Below are 18,200 nucleotides of genomic sequence, written 5' to 3'. Positions count from 1 at the left end.
CTGCATCGTGCAGAGGGAGGGAGCATGCAGCCAGCCAGGTCCCACAGAAAGATTTCTGTTTGTGACAACTCTGTGTTGAATGAGGACTTGGCTTTGTGGGGGTTTCTAATAATGCATGCAATGTCTTGAAAAGCGTAATATTTATCTGGATGAAGCAATTGATTTGTAGGTAGCTGTCCATTCATATTCTGCCACTAGCAGTGCACTCTTGCTTTATACTTTCTTTAAGTAGAAGAGATTGCCATACCGTTTGCTGCCTTTTGTAATCTGAGACTATTTTAACCAAAAATATTCCCATTGCAAAGCAGCACGACCCAGTCAGCCCAGAGGTATTGCTAAGTTTTCCCAAAGACGAAGGTCCCATATGAAGGTGTATTTCAGCTGCTGGAATCCACCAAAACAGCCCAATTCACAGTGTCCTCTGAGCACAGTTGTAATTGTTCTGGATTGGCCTTGCTGCTCAGAGGTCCCCAGGCATTGGCATGTGCTTGTGAATCATTTTATAATATGTCAGCTCCACCCACGCATGCAGGAGGGGGCTGCACTCATGCTTCACACTGAGTCCATGTGCATTGGGAGCAATCGTGTTGTTTTTCCAGCACACAGAAAAGAAACCCAAGTGCAGTCCATTTGAGCCTTCTGTGCACCTGCTGTTGGCATGTGACCTCTTGCAGAAGAAAACATACTTTGAAGTAAGCCATCGCATTTAACAGTGTATATAATCACACACTGAACCCCTGAAAACTGCCCCAGAAAATCAGTGCGGTTCATTTGCTGTAGCTGGTTTATGGGTGTGCCTAAAAACACAATCCATGGAAATGCTCTTTGTTTTTCCATCAGCAGGTGTAGCAACACTCATAACATTTTCAAGTCTTCCTGTCACCTGAGTATTGATGCAGCAACCAGAGAATTGCAAAAGCAGGGAGAGAGGCTGGATGAATGCTGACGGTGCCCAGGCTTTCCATGGGCATCAGTGGCCTTCTACGCTTTTGTACATTACACATAATATAACAAAGACAAATGCCAAAGTCATCAGTGGGTAAACAACAAAGGAGCCTTTGGGTGGGGGGCATGTGTTTGCACTGCTCAAGACATGTTCACAATCGATTTGGGTAGAAATTATATGAGGAGAAAGCACAGTGAAATGAAACTCCTGACTGTATTTATTTCTGTTCGATGAGGTGAATAGGTTTGCCTTGTAGAAGGCATTTCAAGTTGTATGGCAGTCATACAAATTGAACACTGCTGTGCTGCTCGTGGAAGTCCACAGTCTGTTAAATGAACTGTTCAAGTGACCACTTTCTCAACTTCTCCAGGAACCAGATTATAATTACAGAGCTGAAGTAAAAAAACTTATTCCCCACTTGGAGTATTTGGATGAAATACCAGCAAGCCAGACTACTCTCCTTCCTTCCAAGAAGATGCATGAGGATTGGCTAATCATCAAGGAATCCATCAAGGAAGGTGGTTTAGCTGGAGGCATTTCATTGTTAGGTATGTCAGGTTTCCTATCTGGGTTCATTTTTCAGGTTATGATGTGTGAAAAAGAAAGATGAAGAGCAAGCTGGCCTCTTCAAAGCCAACGTTTAATTATAGCGAAGGGACGAAGGACATTGTCTTCTTCACTTGGGAAGTGAGGAAGCTGGAATTCAGCACAGTGCAGATTTAAATGAAAGCTGTCCTAAGCTGGGCATCAAGATCAGAAAAATGCAGACAACTTCTGCATTTCCATCATTTTCCATTTCATCAAGCAAATCCAGCAGTAGCTGGGAGTCTGTACTTAGCGTTCATTCTGCATGACGGGAAGAAGCAAAGCTTGGAAAGGAATGTTTCAACAACAGCTGTTCACAGCCCTTTCCGTGGTAGCAGTCAATCCCATGTAGCATGGATGTAGCAGGATTTCCTACTCCAATTTCATAATAGGAAAGGCAATTTGGTCACCACCCCTCAATGATAGCAACATCCTAGCAACTGAGACTGCATGGTCTCATAATAGATCTGTTCCATTTTCTTCACCTCTGTGATTAAGTCCATTACATTCATTAGTAGAGAGTAAATGGTTTGAAAATAAATCTTGTCCCCTTGCCTGTAGCTTTGGTTATAGTTCAGACATCCATGCTTTTACATATCATACTACATGCACTTTACCACATACCATTAAATATTACAAAGTATTTCCTATAACTGCTCCTGTTGCTTCCCATTAGTGTGAGCAATGCAGTTGGCTTCCCAGCCCCCCCAGTTGTGGTTTGCCTGCCAACTGTACTCCATTAAAAATTTAGTTTGTTTTGGAATAAGTACATACATTTGTCATTTATTTAATCCCTGTGGGTCCAAATCATTAGTTGTAATAGTAGTTATGGTAGGGAAAATATCCATTAAAATCTGATCCCTCAGTGATCCTGCTTTGGCAACATCAGCTATGGTTCAGAAAACTAGTTAACAAAGTGGGCTGACAGAAACAGTAGGGATGGAGCACAAAATTGTGAATTTATATTGTTTCCTAGTGTAACCAGACTTATATTCTTGCCTTCAGTTCTAAACTGATGAGCTCATATGGTCAGGTTCAGATACACCCATATTTTTTTCTTTCATATAGCAATGTTAACTCGGGTACTTTTCACACACTGTGTATTTCATGGGTTTGTATTAACAACTATGGCCAAGGTATTTTAAAGGTCCCTAACACTCATCTCTTAAGGAAATGGCCATATTGTTGCAGAGCTGATTGCTCCACTGTGGAGCTGGTAGATGCTCAACACTTTACAAAGCACGCTATTCATCTAGGCACCGAAATGAAATTCCCTCTCCTGTGGGTTGTTGGCTGCACATGCTGCTCTTACAGCTGTGCTGTGCTCCCAGGACAGCCAGCAGTTGGGCAGGTAAGAGGACAAGGCTCTGTCTGCCTTCACTAGCTTTTGTATAATCCACCCTGCCCTGTAGTATTACGAAAACTCAGTTTTCACCTTTCTCTCTGTGGTAGAGAAGTATGTCTCTGAGGCAGTACTGGAAAAATCTATCACTGCCATTCCCAGATTTCCATAACTCCTGGTATGTGGTTTGCCCTGATTGACTAATAGCTCTGGTAAGGTGGCTGTCACCATCTGTGTTGTGCCTGGGCATTTAAGCAATAAATTTTGAGACTGGGGGCTTGGACTGTGCCTGTGGCAAGCCTGCAGTGGTTCCCCTGCAGGCAGGTGGGCAGCAAATGAGAGGCAGCTTACTCTTACCCTAGGCATGCAGGCAGGGGAAGTAGCAGAGCCCTGGACACATCTAGGTTCACCTGTGGGGCAGTCAGAGGCAGGTGGTGAGCACAGAGTGGTTCCTGGTGCCCAGGAGCAGAAGGAGTGTGGGAAGGGACTTTCATTTAGTTGGGGGTCCCCAGGTTCTGCTGTCTGCAGAGGACAGTTACAGGGGACTGTATGCAGCACCAGGAAGCCCACTGTCTCCAGGCTTGACCAGTTCCAGCATGTTTCTTGTAGCTGCAATGACAGATTTTTCTGTCCCCTACAGCTCCAAGTGTGCAGCAGCAGTCACTGTATTGGCAGCGTACGGTGATGGTGTGGTTTGAAGCCTTGCACGACTGCGCTTACACTAGCAAAACCTCTCTCTTAGATCCGTATCTTGGGGCAGTAGCCAGGCAGGCTGGATGCAGCCCAAGACCCCCGACAACTTCCGGACCTGGAACTGTGCAGTGGTCTGCTGATGCAGGGAGATCTAGCAATGCCCACCTGTTGTACGGTGGCTGTCCTCTTCCAGATCCCACTGTTTCTAATGAGCTGTTTCCAGAAGATGACTCCAGTGATTTGACACATGGTAATGTATGGGTTTTAATCCTGTTCTTTCCCACACCTCCACCTCCTTCTGAATGTTATTGCTGATGAAAGCCTGGGTGCTTTGAATACCACCCACCCATGCCGCTGCTACGTCAGGTTCAGCATATGTTTTCATCTATAGGACTCACCTGCTCTAGCGTGGGCTTTCCTTTATTTCCCCCTGCAGCAGAAGGTGCAAGTCATCTGGGCTTCCCCCTCCTCAGCCCCTCACCCTCATGCATTATGTGCTGCTGTCCCTCTTGACAGCCCCATATTGCAATGGTGCTTCCTTGCTGAAGTTGCCTTTCACAGCTCGTCAAAAGCTGTCCTGCTCAGTTCTCTACACATCAGCCTAGTTGGGGCTCACTCTTAAGTGAGAACATCTGGGCACATCTTGTTCAGTCATAGGAATGTGGTCCAAGGTAGTCCTCCAGAAAGGCATGTTGATGCACATTCACTCCCCATTGGATCATGTGGTCAAACTATGTGTACTGCAGTCTCACACTGCAGCAGCATTGCTGCTGTCAATGAGCACTTTCTTTTGGGTTTCCAGGGGTGGATCCCTCAGCAAGAGGAGTCAGTTCCTTGACTTCACATACCTGGTCTACAGGCATACCACTGCCCTTCGTGTCCTGGGTACCTGGAAGTACTGCCAAGTTAGCAGCTCCTGGGGACAGCTGGATGGAAAGGGTTTTCACTTCTGGTACAATATTTGGCACTTCCCAAGATATCCTTCCCTGGCTCCTGGAAAGACCTTGACAGTGCAACTCCACCGGCCCATAGAGTGCAGATTAGATAGGAAGATGGTATTTGTTTTCCCAGCATTGTGGGCTGCTTCTCTCGGATGCCAGGCCTGCCTCAGTTCCTTGCTGTAGGTAGGACTCAGGATGGTGAACTAGGTGAAGCAATGCAGTGTCAACAGCTGAGTGCACATTCTGGAAAGTACGTGGAAACCAAGTACAGCTTGCCAGGGATGAGACCATAACTTCACATGCACTTTTAGGTAGCTACTGATGATAGAGACAGTTTCACCCAATGTTCACTGCTTCTTCCTGCCCCTTTGCTGCCTTGTCTCTTGTTTTGACAAGAGCATCTGCATAGCCACATGGGGAACCTGATTCTGATCAAGATCCAGCTGAAAAATAACCCAGCAAAACAAACAAAAAAAACCCCAAAAAAGCATATTTAGTTTAAATCTGGATCTGTTCCCTGATCTGACTCACCATGTGGCCACACAAATGTTTGGACCAGCACAGTGGAGGAGGCAGGGCAGGAGCAGAAGGAGACAGATTCTGGTAGAAACTGAGAAACTGCCTCTTAGCAGCAGTGTCAGGCCATGCCAGCTGACACTGTGAACCTACACCATGAAATATTATATCCTCCTGTATGGGAAATGATGTTGACTGATTTCAAAGACAGCACTATTTGTTAAACACTGGAGTAAAATGTTTTCTTTTTTCCTTTTTTCTTAGGACTCAGTCAAGTTATATGTGGGAACCCCAGCAAAGCCCTTCGTGCAAGGAGGCAAAAGCTAGGTGTATGTTTTTCTTGTATACTTCATATTCCTGCCTGGTGACCTCCATAAATCCTGTGATAAACAACTCCCACTGTGGCTTGTGGCAGCTCACTGTCTTCTGTAGCCCAAAAGCACCCCCAACATGCAATTGGCCTTGAGGAGGACGGAGAGTCTCTTGCCCTGATGTTACAAAGGTGCCCATGTGCTAGCAGCAATTAACCATCAGCTGTAAAGGAACACGTGAAAATCACGTATCAGTTGCTGGCAGCGCATTTCCTATCATCCTGGCTGAGCAAAGTGCAAGGCAGGATTGCAAAATTTGATGGTATTTCTACAACAGCTATTAAGCAAAAGATTTTTTTCAGCAGTGTTTCTTTGATGTTGGTGTAAATAGTCAGATCACTAATGCTGCAAGGCCGTTCCTATTGACTAAACAAACACAAAGCCAAAATTTGTTCCTCTTGGCAGTGGGGTGGTACCCCAGCCCTGCAGGTCAGCCTGCTCATTTTGGTAGTAACTTAGTGAGAGGCTACCCATGTGTGTAAGGGGGTGCAGTCTGCGTCGTCATGGTTAGCTTTTGTGGGCCCTGAGGTTCAACATGGCACGGATGCACGTGCATATGTTTAAACAGGCTGTGCTAAATCAGCATGCACAGGACACCTGCATCGAAGCGCTGTCAGCAGCCTCACTTAATGCTGACAACAGATGTTAAATAACTGCTGGAAAAAATGTGTCCCTCCCTTGTATCTCTGCTGCCACTGCCTGAGCACTAGAAGCTTTTCTGAAACAAATTTGAACATTTGAGTGAATTACTGTGTGTTACAAACTAGGATGTGGAAGGGGACTGTGGTCATATGCTGAATGATGCAGTTTCTGTGGTACTGGTCTTAATATGCTTATTGGCATAGATGCTACAGGTTTATACACCAGCGAGATATAAATCAACGTTTTTGTTACTGCCACCCTGAGTTCCTCAAGCTGTAACAGTGCACATGACTGGGGCATGGGGCTTCTTAAACCTGAAGAGCAAGAAAATGGTGAGGGGTGATCTGAAAACTCAGGAGTAACAGTGGACTTTGATGCCTTCTAAAATCCACAATCTAGAAATGGAGCTGGGGAGAGCTCCTGAGGTTATCAAGATAAACTTCTGTCGTTTTTGCAGCCACCTGCAGTGAGCCCTTTGAAACTCTGCAGTATGAGGACTGAAAACCTTTATGGCTCTGGAGGAGGAGGAGATCTGCACCAGGAAGTTGTGTTCTTTGAACTGAGAGTATGGAGAGAGCAGCACAAGCGGTGAGACCACGGGAGAAATCTTGTCCTGGAGTAAAACGGGCATTCATTTTCTGCTGTAATAATAAAATAAACTCTTTGGCCACCTGGTGGCGGTTTCAGGGGATAGCCTTGGCCTCCTGCCTTCCTGTCCCTGCGGTGGCAATCCTTCCATCAGTCCTCCCCACTGGAGCATCTGTGGGGTGGGCAAGGGAGAAGAAAACTGGGGGAAGCTCTGACCTCTCTCTAGAGCAGGCTGAAGACCAGCATAGACAGGGTGGGCTTGCTTGCTTAGTGAGAGCAAGGAAATGACTTTACATAACTGGTATGACATTCTTGACCCTGACAGTGTCTACCTTCAGACAGTGAAAGAAATGAAAGTGGATGAGGTTTTCTGCAAGCATCACATTGGCCTAACCAAATGAAAGGCTGAAAGGAAAATAACACCATGCTGAGATTCCCCCATCTCATAGATAATGGTTCTTTTGGGAGTAAAAATGGCTTTATTTCTCTGAGCTTGCTTCACTGCGTGGTATTTTAAATCTGCCCCATTTCACTTGATTAACTTTAGGACACTTTCAGATAATCCGCCACTGGCACCTTAGATGCCTGATCCATTTAGAATGATTTTCCACATCTCCAGGAAAGTGGGAAATCACAATTTTAGTGATCCGCTGTCTGGGTGTTTGCCTGTGTGGCCATGCCAAGCTGCGCTTGGCTGGCTGCATATTCACAGCTCAAAGGTTAACTAAAGGTGTGATACTTGATGTTGTCCAGGTGCCTGCAAACAGCTCAGCAAGAAAAAGTCTCCCAAGCACTGAAGGTAACTCTTAGTGATGAGGAAGAGGGTGAAGACTGCAACCTGACTGACAGCTGTGAAGATGAGTTGAGGGAGACTTGTGATGAGGACCTCATTGAAAGAATTTCTCTTGATTCTTCTTGCCACTCCTGTCTTTCCCAGTCTTCCTCAGGTACTGGACCTAAACCTCTGGGGAAGGGTTAGCATTGGGTAGTGACACGTGCTACTAACTTTTTGTAGATAGGTGTATTAGTAACTGCAGTGTTTTATGAGATCTGGCTTCTGTGCTCTAGAGCAGCAATTTGGAAATATCATTGCAGAGCCAAACCCTAAGTAATCCATTCCAGTTTTTAAGCACGACATGGCGGCCAGCTGTGTTGACCATCAGTTGACATATTTCAGCATGGATTTATAGAATTAAGAGGAACAAAGCTGATCTTACACCAGCTTAGCATCAAGTCTAGAGGAAGGATGTGCTTCTGTCTTTTACCTTGTGTCATTAATTTATGGCAGTGCTAGGTGAGTCTAAAATACTGTTGTTCCAACTGAGCTATATTTTACCCGAGTTGGCACTGATGGAAATAATGGCTGAGCTAATGAGTAAGGTTTAACTGGGCAACTGGGAATTCCAGAAAGATATGCAACCAAAGGGATGCATTCAGGAAAGAGTTTAAAAATGAAACGTGCTCTTCTACTCAGGAACAAAGCCAAAGACCTCTCTGGAATTGCATTTACATGAATGAAAGCAGAATTCCTGCTCTTCACTGCTTGTTGAATATCCTATTTAAGAATATCAGAAACATTAATAATGGTTATTCCAAATACATATCAAGTAGAGGAGCTTACAAAAGTACAACTTTAATCTATTTCTATTGTTAATAATAACTTTTTTTTGCCTCAATAAATATTAGCATGTGAGTTTTCATTTTATATTTCTTTCAAGGGAAAAAATGGATCTATTAAAATTTGGGAAAATATAATATATTTTGGAAAAAACAGAAGTATCATTAAACTATTCAAAGCTTCTGTGTATTAACAGTAATATAAACAATATCTCCCTAACAAGAACAGAAGCTGTTTGGAAAAATCTAAAGGAATGGCCTATTGTCCAGTGACCCCAGAAGTCATAGATTATGATTGCATGGTCTCTTTAGGTTTAATCTCTCTAAAAGAGATTTAGATTTAATATGAGTTCTTTAGATTGAGTATGATTTATTACGATCTCATCATCTTTTTAGATTGAGTAGGCAATGCCCATAACATCTCATGGTGTACCAGTGTCATGCCTATAGGACTATAAAAGTGAATGGTTGGGCATAGATCTGCCCATCTTGTAACCAAATCTGCTAGGATTTGGTTACAAGATTGATGGAATGGTTTCAAATCTAGTATTACCTAAGGGGGGGGGGCAGATGACCCAGATCCCAAATCACAAGCAGCTGGCCATAATAACCAAGATTCAAATAATCACGATCACAGTAGCCTTTGCCCACTGTCACTAATAGACATATGTGTTTTGCAGAGCAAATACCTGATAAAACTTAAGCAACTGATAGACTTTATTCAGCAAGGCAGTTTAAAAATACGCTTGACCTCTGTGACTTGAGACTGTGTCAAGATTTGAGAGGTATTTAAATACCTCAACACTTAACTTCAGAAGTGTGTCCTACCCAATGTGATTTTCTCACAGAAGGACTTGTTGCTGGAAACAATCCTTCTGACCAGGAAAGGACAACTCAATCTGAGCAAAACTGCTCTTATGTAAAAGTGTTTGCAGCATCAGATCCATATAATCTGCACTCTTTGGAAGTCGTTGAGTGTTATTTCGGGCTCTTGAGTCAGGCATACCAGTCTTTCAGGATGTCTTTACTTAAAAACAAATAAAAAACCCTATGAAATTTAGACATTTTTAAAGCATATAGTATGATGGAAACTGTTCAGTGAAAATTTTGTATCAGCTTTATATAGTTACCTAAGCAGTAAAATACATCCCCATCAATTAGGAGCTATAAAGCTGAACTTTCTGGGCCTGGGTTTTGGTGGCACATTCTTTAGATTGTGTTCCTGCCCTGGACCTTGCACATCAGGTGTTTAGATACAGTTGGTTCTTTTAATAGACAAGAGCAATAAGATCCCTGCTATATATAGAATGGTTTTAAGCATATATGCATGCACATTATATTCATAAGTCAGCAACAAGATTTTTCTTCTCTGTATGTTGCACCTGAGGGTTAGATGGGCTAAAATATGAATAGCCAGATAGTAGCCCTGCATGTAGTGCAATATTTTCCCTAGCAGTCAGGCACTTTCCGTAATTTTAAGGCTAATCTCAAGATTTTACTCTCACACCTCTGCCTCTGATTAAAAAAAAGTGGATCCAATCATCTGTGATTATTCCTGTGCCTTGACTTTCAGATTGCTGGATGGGGTCCTCAGGTATTTAAAACAAGTCAGTGCATCACTGGCCAGAAATGATGCAGCTATGATCCTGCCTGAGAACAGGAGGATGGGTCAGCTGGTCTGTCCCTCTTGAGCGGTGCATGGCTTGTGAGCAGTTCCGGTGTTTGGCACATCACCAGCAGTACTGGCAGGGAGGCTGCCAAGAAACCCAAACCCCCAACTGTCAGAGGAAGCAAGTCAACAAGGCCAGCATCGCTGTGTGCCCTGGGACACATCTGCCCACCCAGCTCCATCACACAGCATTCTCTGAAACCTTTCGCTCACTGGGTCGGTCATTTAGGAGTAAGATGAACTGGTAAATCACTGTGCTTTCCCCCATTTCAGGTTTGTCACAGGCTCAGGAGGGTGCGGTGTTCTCCAACCCAAGCCATTATCTAATTCCATCCCCTCCAAAAAGTCCTTCACCTGTGTCTGTAACGGGTGTTGCAGCAAGACCTTGGAAAACGAGGAACCACAGGGTAAGACACCTAAACATACCCAGCCAAGAGAAGGACAGGCAGTGGACAGAGCGATGCCAGTCAAGGGCTCATCAAGAAACTTCAGCCCAGCCTTTGGGCAAGGAACTTGCTCTCCTGAGCCAGCACAGCATGCCGGCTGCCTCTGGATCCCAAGGGCAGCGCCAGCCTGCTGGGACCACCAGCCGGCAAAGGCCTATTTCAGGACCAGCAGCTGTTGGATCAACAAGCATCAGGTATGCATGCTACCGGCAGCACTGCCTGCAGCATGTCTGGGGAAAACAGAAGGGACTTCACGGCAGGAAAAAGCAGACTTCTGTGTTGTCTCTGGAGTCTCCTGCCTGTTCTGTAAAAAGAACTCCTTTTATTTGTGCTGACATTTGCCTTTGACATCTAATGCTAAATGAAACATTTTCTCATGTTCCTTATAGCTTGAGCATTGGAAATTTTGTATTTTCTTGAATAACAGCCCAGAATTTTCCTGTGTTCTTACTGCTCCATTCCCATGTTCCCCATGCAGGGCCAATGCCATGTCTGTTGCAGAGCTCTTGTAGTGGCGCTTGTTCAAGACTCTCCTCGGGTAAACCCCAGGACAAGTTCCTGACATCCCACTTCGTTTTTTTTTTCCCTTGAAACTTACATTAATTCATGTTAGAAAGAGCTTTGGAAAATAAAGTAGGCATTAGCTTAGTGTCACATGCACCAGAACATGGTTAGTTCTGAACGCGGTTACTGTAAGATTAGCATCATGTTGCTTCTTTGAAGAAATAAAACTGAGGAGTTGTGACATGACACTTTGATTTTGAAATTAACGTAATCATTATAGAGCAGTATAGGCAGAGTGCATGCCTTGTGTGGGAAGCTGGTGTGCCTTGTGCTGCTCCCAGGCCTGGCAGCTTTTGGTTCAGTTTTCAGAGCAGGAGACAGCAGAGCCGGTGGGGAGAATGCAGATATTCAGACCCAGAGTGCAATTTCACCACAGTGTTTCTCTCTTTTCCTCAGGCCCATCATGGATGAGAGCCCTTCTGGAGAGATCAGCCACCACCAGCCAGCTGTCTGCTCATCCACAAAAGCCTTGGAGAGGTTTGGGCTGATGAACACCGCTTGGCCCCTGACTGCCAGGGCCATGCTGCAGTCATTGCCAGACAGACCCACTGCCTCAACAACATCTCAGAACAAAAGTCCCCGGTCCTAGAAGATACCCAGGTAGCAGCGTGTGTTGGAGCCATGTACACAGCACAGTCTTGAAGGATCAATGCTATCTTTCAGCTTCTTCTGTAAGCTAAACACAGAGCTGTGCAAGTAGAGCAGTTGAAACAAATGACATGATTTGCCTCAATTAAGGCTACAGCTGGTCCAGAGATGCTTTCTTTAAAGAGCACCCGCTGAACAACAGAAGAGCTACTCAACCTCTTATTACAGAAAAACATGATTATTTTTGCAGCCTTCATGCACTAAAACAGAACAAACCCTAACGTATTTCGTCTCATTCACACCATGCCCTGCTCTGTGAGTCAGGCAGGGACACCGAACCAAGCAGAGCATGGAGCCTGCAGTTTGTGAAGTGGGCTGGAAGAAGTGAGGGACACAGGGCATTCCCTCTCACGCTCAGCCACCTGACCTAGCAGCAGCCCTGTGGTGTATCTTTTGCGGTCCTGGATGTTTAACATGCAAGAGACAAAGCCAAGGGCTTGAGAGGAAGCGTTGGCTGGAGAGGGTTGTAAGGGAGGGGGTGTGTGTTGCCCGAGGTAGAGCCTAGGAAGACTGGGTGGTTTCAGAGCTGATGCCCCCACAGGAGCTCACCCCATTCACAAGCATCCGAGGTTCTTGTTGCCTGCATCGCTATGGGAGCAAATACTGACCAAGTGGCTCATCCCAATATTAACATGTTTGTTTGCTCCATAGCTACCTGGAAGGACTTCTCTCACTTCCTATGGATAGACATTGCATACCGGAATTTTATTAGCAGAGCTGACCTGTGTAAGCAGGTGTCAGAGCATCCCCTGCGTGTGCCGTTAGAGTCAGGGATCCCACCTCTAGGGTTTTTTTAGATCAAATAGACTTTCCAATTTCATATGACTGAATAATTTTAAGTAATGCTGCAGCAAAGACAAGGCAGGGAAGTAAAGGAATGTTCTCTTGTTTTTTCAGTAGGGCATTTGCTTTATATTCGGGTGAGATTCAAAACATCTGTTTTAGTGACTGCGGACTGTGAGATGCTGATCCAAATGACTGTGCCTTACAGCTTTATTGATGTTGCAGTCTGAAACCAAGTGTTACCGCATTTTTTTCCCAGTTTAAGTTACTATGTTAGATATATATTTTTAAATCAATTGATAAAACAGTAATTACGTGATGAGTTAATGAATTGGTTTATGTCTTCTTTCTACTGGTCAGCTTAATGTAGAGGAGCAGAGTAATAGAGAAAGCCCCAAAACTTCAGCTCATTGTGGTGATACTTGCACCACTTTCTCCTACAAAATAGTCTGGAGCTTGAAGCTAGTTTGCCCAGTTTTGGTGAGTCCTAGAGGAAATCATCCATCAAAAATCATTAAAATCACTTGTGGCACGTGATTCTGTGCAATACTATGGATGCAGGCAGGATTTCCCATCAGGTGTCACCCAACAGCAGTGCCTGTGTCCTTAAATGGGCTTCTAAAATTGACTTTTTGCCAGTGTCGCTGACCATGACAATCACCAAAAAAAAATCTGACCTTGTAAAAAAAAGAAGAAAGTGGCAGCATAGTTTTCAGAAATGCTCTGCGCCCTCCCCACCTGCTTCAGGTCTGCAGCCCTTGCTGGCAGTCAGCACTGTTGACAATCAGGCCCTTCTCTATAGCCAGGGTTGTATCAGTGGGTGATGGGTAGGATTGTCTTCTCCAAATATTCAGAGCCTCCCTCTCAATTGGCATCTTTGATTTCAAAGGGGCAGAGGGGAAAAAAAAGCATAAGTAGTTTTTGTGCGTGGAAACTGGGGCAGCTAGACGGGTCTGCATGTGTGCATCTGCAGATGCAAAACTCTGGGTATGGATCTGGAAAGTACTCTCAAAAGCACCTGTGAGCTCATCTCGCGGCAAACACAACTTGGCTCTGTATATGCATAGGGCAAGGAGCTTCTCTGTGGTGGTGGAGAGGGCTTGGAGAAAAGAAAAAAAGCTCTGTCCTCATATGTGGAAAGTAAGAGTCACTGAGGGCTTCATCAAAACCATTTAACTCAGGGTTTCCTGTTTTAACTTCCCTTCAAGTACCCCAGTGATAACTCTCAGGGGTGCAGACAGTGTGTGACCTTCAAAACAGCCACCCCACCCCTTACTAACCAACTCAGCCCTCCTGATGGCCTAACTGGTAGGCAGTTGTATGCTGTGTAGTGGCATGGCATGTCTGTACAGAGACAGGAGAGGGTGTCCACCCTACCTATTGATCACTGCATTGGCTGGTGACCCAGCACCTTCTCAGGTGCGTATCCGTAGGTGTGGGTATGTAAGACGGGCTTGAAGCCATGTGCTTTTGTGTCCTGGCAGTGTCACCATGAGGATTTAATGTCCAGAGCTGACTTGAAGGCCTGAGGAGCGAAGCAGCTGGCATGAGCTTTGTGGCTTTAGTGGCACTGTCCTGCAGCAGAAAGCGGCGATGCCGGGAGCTGGGGGCCCTGGGGCACTTGCAGGGCAGCATCTTGATGCCACTCTCCTCATTTGATCCTCTGGGTTATGTACAGGAAAGCAAAAGCTCTGCTCTCAGATGGACCTTGTGGGCAGGACGCCCCATGCTTATCTGGGAGGCGTGCTCAGTCTCGAGCTGCACTGCTGACCACATGCCCAGAGCACAGGGCAGGAGGCCAGAGAAGGATGCTCCCATGCTCAGCGAAGCGATAACACTTAGCTCTTGGGCATTGCTTTCCCGAGGTGGATCTCCAGCTGTGTTATCCGGCAGGACAGAGACTGGTTTCGTGCATACAGAGAGGAAGGCAAAGTGACTTGGCAGAGAGCAGCGGCACCAGTAGGAATCTGACTTCCCGCCATCATGCACGCATCTTGCTAATGTGGTTTGGGCAGAAGGAGTGGAGGAAGACTAATTAGTTCTCAGCACATGAAAGGTTAGCAGGTAGCAGAGCCAAGCATTGGTGGACAGTTCTGTCACAGGCATCAGGTTTTTGCGTGCCACCTTCATTGCATCCTTTCTGGGCGATCTGACCTGCTGAGTGGTATGTGCGAGAGTATGTGCTCTGAAGCTAAATGTGTAACGAGACCCAGTGACAGGCTGTTGTGCATGGAGCAGCAGGGAGGCTTGTTAAGAGAGCAAGCTTGTGATCACAGCGCGACCTAACAGGGAAGAAGGGCTGGTAGTCTCCTCTCTGCTGGTAGTGGGTGCACCTCAAGGTTTCCCAAAGCTGCCATGCTGTTCTCTGTCGCAGTTTCCAGGACAAGCAAAATAAACAGGGCTGTTGCAGATTAGACCTGCACAGCTATAACAGATCCACAGAGGAAATTATTGCTCTGGTTTTAGCCTCTGCTCATCCTCTTTCCACCTTTTAATCTAGAAAATGTAAAAGCCAGCCAGGGCTTTAATAGGCTAATTAGGAAATGTCAGGCATGATGGGCTACCCGTGAATTCGATTCTCTTGGCCCAGAAGGGAAATATATGGGGAGTTTCATCATGAGTTTTCTTGTTGCTGTTTCCTCTCTTAAAATCCTGCGTTGGTCCCTTGAATATGGACAAAGTCATTTAATGAATGATCTTATTCCCATCCCTGCCTTTGCAGACTCTTAATATTTATCTCGGTAGGATCCTTGCTTCCAGTTGGATGCAGCCATTTTCGGATGTACATTACCAGGGTCCATCCCCTCGTTCTTGTAATGGGCCAGGAGCTGCTGATGCCTTTAAGTATCTCACTGCCTTAATGGGATTTGCTGCCAGCTGCCAAATTGATATCTAGTGTGTAAGCAGGAGAGAGGGGCAAGAACTGCTCCCCCCTCACCTATTAATAAATTAGCACTGCAGGGAAGAGTTTTCTGCCAGGAGCTAAGTCTCATCAGTGCGTGCTGCTAAGCGAGAGGGTTGTTAGCTGGGGGCAGCTGCCCTGCAGGGAGTAGGGCCTGGAGCAAAGAGATTTGGCCCAAAGCAATGATGCTTCAGCATTAGAAGCACGGTCCATCCAGGAGGCCTCTCAGCATCACTTAGCTGGTGTCCCGCAAGCAGCTCTGCTGGAGTGGCTGGTGCTGCCCTGCATACTGAAAGGCTCTGCTCAGCCAGAGCTTTAAAAAATAATTGGAGAAAGAAGTGGGGAGCTGCGTGCTAGCCAGCCAGTTATTTCAGTGTCTAAAAATCCTTCGTCCTCCTGAAGGGAGTGTGTCCGGGACAGCATCCCACCCAAACAAATGGGCCCTGACAAGTGAAGGCGGCTCCTGCTCAGGCTTGGATTGCATTCTGCACCTCCCAGCTCTGCAGAGCCCAGCCTGTTGCAGGGACCTTAGCATCCCATTTGGGGACAGGCCAAAGGGGATGCTAGCCCTGTTCAGTGTCCCCATCGCAGCTGTGTGCACAGCCCACCTCTGGGCTCATGGTTGTCATGCTTATTACCGAGGCCATTACTTACTCATGTGGAAGGCTTGGGGTTGCTTTGCACTTGGAACAAATTCATCTTCATTGCTAGATGAAGAGGAGATACTTTCTTTGGCTGCCAGGGAGGAGAAAGTCCAGGAGATGTTCAGGAGGGAAAGTCTCGTACACATCTCCTCTTCAAATACATACAAATGTGACAGTTCAGCTCAGGATCATTTCCTACATGGTTCCGTGGCTTGCCACCATGTTCAGAGCCCAATGTGCTCGGGCTCATTGCCATGGGCAGTGGTAGGACATGGACACTTCTGGGGTATGATTAGTCAGATTCATGCTCCAGTAGTGCCAGTCTCTCCATTGATAAAGCAGGGTTTAAGACAGCTTAGATGTCTGCCGGGTACCATCCAATGCCAGGTGAGATGAATCCTGCCCTATGATAGCTTTCTCAGTATGCCAGAGTATCCTGGCCATGTTTTTATTGTTGGCAGCATATTGGTCCTCTTAAGTTCCCCTGGGGGATACTGGAAATATGAAGGTAAATATATCTTTCCTCTCCTGGCTAAGCCAAAGGACCAGCCTTGAAGAATGGAGATGGCACAGGAGCATGTGACTGCTGGGGACAGCGCGCCTCATGTCAGTGTACGTGGCTCCTTGAGCAGGCCTGCGAAGCTTTTGGACCTTCCAGGGAGGCGCGTGCAGGGGGGCAGGCAGGGCAGGGCAGCTGCGGGACAGCAAGGAGGGCTTGTCCTGGACTGAATTCAAGGTGCCACTGCAGACTGTGAGCTGGTGCTGCAGGCAGAGAGCTGGCCCGCTGCAGATGCATCTGGGAGGGCAGGTCTGCTTCCCGGTCCCCAAAAAGAGGGGGATGTCTGTCATCGCTGTCCCCAGAGAGGGGAATGCTGGCTGGACTTTTAGAAACCAGTCCAGCTAGCTGGGAGGTGACCCATGTAGTGGAGATCCTGCCTGGGAGGTCTCTTGCTGTCACTAGAAGAAAGACAACCTTGTGGTGACAGCCTTGATCAAGCCTTAGGGGCAGTGGAGTCATGTTTCAGCTCTGCACTGGTTTCCTACGGAGCAAGGACAAATCGTGTGATCTGAGAGGAGGTGTAGCATGGTCTTACACAGGCAACAAAAGCAGGGCCTTGTTCTGACCTGTCCCTCAAACAAGGCATCCACCACGGGCACGTCCTCTCCCCATTGCCATAAAAAACCTCATTGCACCTGCGCATTCCCAGCTGGAGCTCAGCATGATTGTGCTAAAATTAAGGGAGTAATTGAGATAATTTTTTAAGCATGCCAGGGGATGATGGCCTTGCAACAGGATCCTCCCGCACAGCACAGCGTAAACCAGAAAAATAAAGTGTCAGATTCCTGGATGGAGAGTTGCAGTGTCATTTATAAATATAAAACCTGTGCCTGGGGAAGAGAGTGACTGCATGTGCAACCAGGCAAGCCGCCGCTTTAGCTGAATTTGAAGAGCAAGAGGAACATCTTGAAATGGACGCTAGAGGGAAGAAGAGAGTCTCACAAGTGTAACTTTTAAAAGTAAAAAGACTCAGAAACCAAACCCAAGCAGCTCCAGAGCGTTTGGGAGGCATTCGGCACACAGTGGGCTCAGCATTTTCTTTTTTACCTTTTCCAGCATCCAGTGTGCTGGCCTCCTGTGATGCCCCTAAATGCACTATGCTGGTAGTGGCTTGCTGTATCACATACGACTTTGATTTATTTGGAAATGTTTCCTTAGGAAACCTGCAATGCCCACAAAATGTAATGGAGAACATCCCTGACCCCTGCCTTGGCACTGGAAAGCCATGGTGCTATAGGGCATCTGATGATGCTACATGCAATCCCAGCATGTCTTAAAGAGATGATTTTTGTCACAGGCCATAGCTGCAAGCTGGAAACAGGCTCTAGACCATGCATGGCTTGAGTTCCAGCTTCTCCTCCCTTGTTGACCAGGGACTTGTCTCTGGAGCCCAGCAGAGCAAGGCAGAACTTCCTGGGGGCTGTGCTCCCCAGCACCACTGGGCAAATCCTTGCTGCCAGGTCTACCAGTCTGAAACCAGTCCTCTCCCAGCCCAGCTCTGTTAAAGCTCTCTGCCATTTCTCTCCCCTTTATCCCCATCCTTGTCTCTTCCATCCTGGTACCTCCCAGGCAGGACCTCGCTGGAAGAGCGGTGCAAGCTGGTCAGGGTTTGCATTTGTTGCTGCTCTTCTCGCTTCCGTGGCTTTCCCCCCGCAGGGATCTTGGCCCTCCTCCTGATGGCAGGACGGCGCTGGGAGACCCTGGCAGTGGCCATGAGGGCTGGTCCCGAGGGCTCAACGTCTGC

The 18,200-nt window shown here is 46.5% G+C and overlaps 1 protein-coding gene across 2 annotated transcripts in view; it reads left to right on the top strand.

Moving 5' to 3' along the window:
• Window positions 1–12,669, top strand: part of LRRC56 (leucine rich repeat containing 56) — an 82,024-nt gene extending 69,355 nt beyond the window's left edge. For both annotated transcript variants that reach the window (XM_076344277.1, XM_076344276.1), the window contains exons 8-14: window positions 1,317–1,494; window positions 3,616–3,816; window positions 5,288–5,352; window positions 6,494–6,624; window positions 7,378–7,571; window positions 10,184–10,550; window positions 11,317–12,669. In XM_076344277.1, coding sequence (XP_076200392.1) covers window positions 1,317–1,494; window positions 3,616–3,816; window positions 5,288–5,352; window positions 6,494–6,624; window positions 7,378–7,571; window positions 10,184–10,550; window positions 11,317–11,509 — 1,329 coding nt within the window. In that variant the 3' untranslated portion in view covers window positions 11,510–12,669. The remainder of the gene's footprint in view (window positions 1–1,316; window positions 1,495–3,615; window positions 3,817–5,287; window positions 5,353–6,493; window positions 6,625–7,377; window positions 7,572–10,183; window positions 10,551–11,316) is intronic.
• The last annotated feature ends 5,531 nt before the right edge of the window (window positions 12,670–18,200 follow it).

This window comes from Aptenodytes patagonicus, chromosome 7 (genome assembly GCF_965638725.1).
Source record: "Aptenodytes patagonicus chromosome 7, bAptPat1.pri.cur, whole genome shotgun sequence".
Classification (NCBI taxonomy): Eukaryota; Metazoa; Chordata; class Aves; order Sphenisciformes; family Spheniscidae; genus Aptenodytes; species Aptenodytes patagonicus.
The sequence above is the reverse complement of the archived record's forward strand: the minus strand, read 5'-3'. Positions and strand labels throughout refer to the sequence as shown.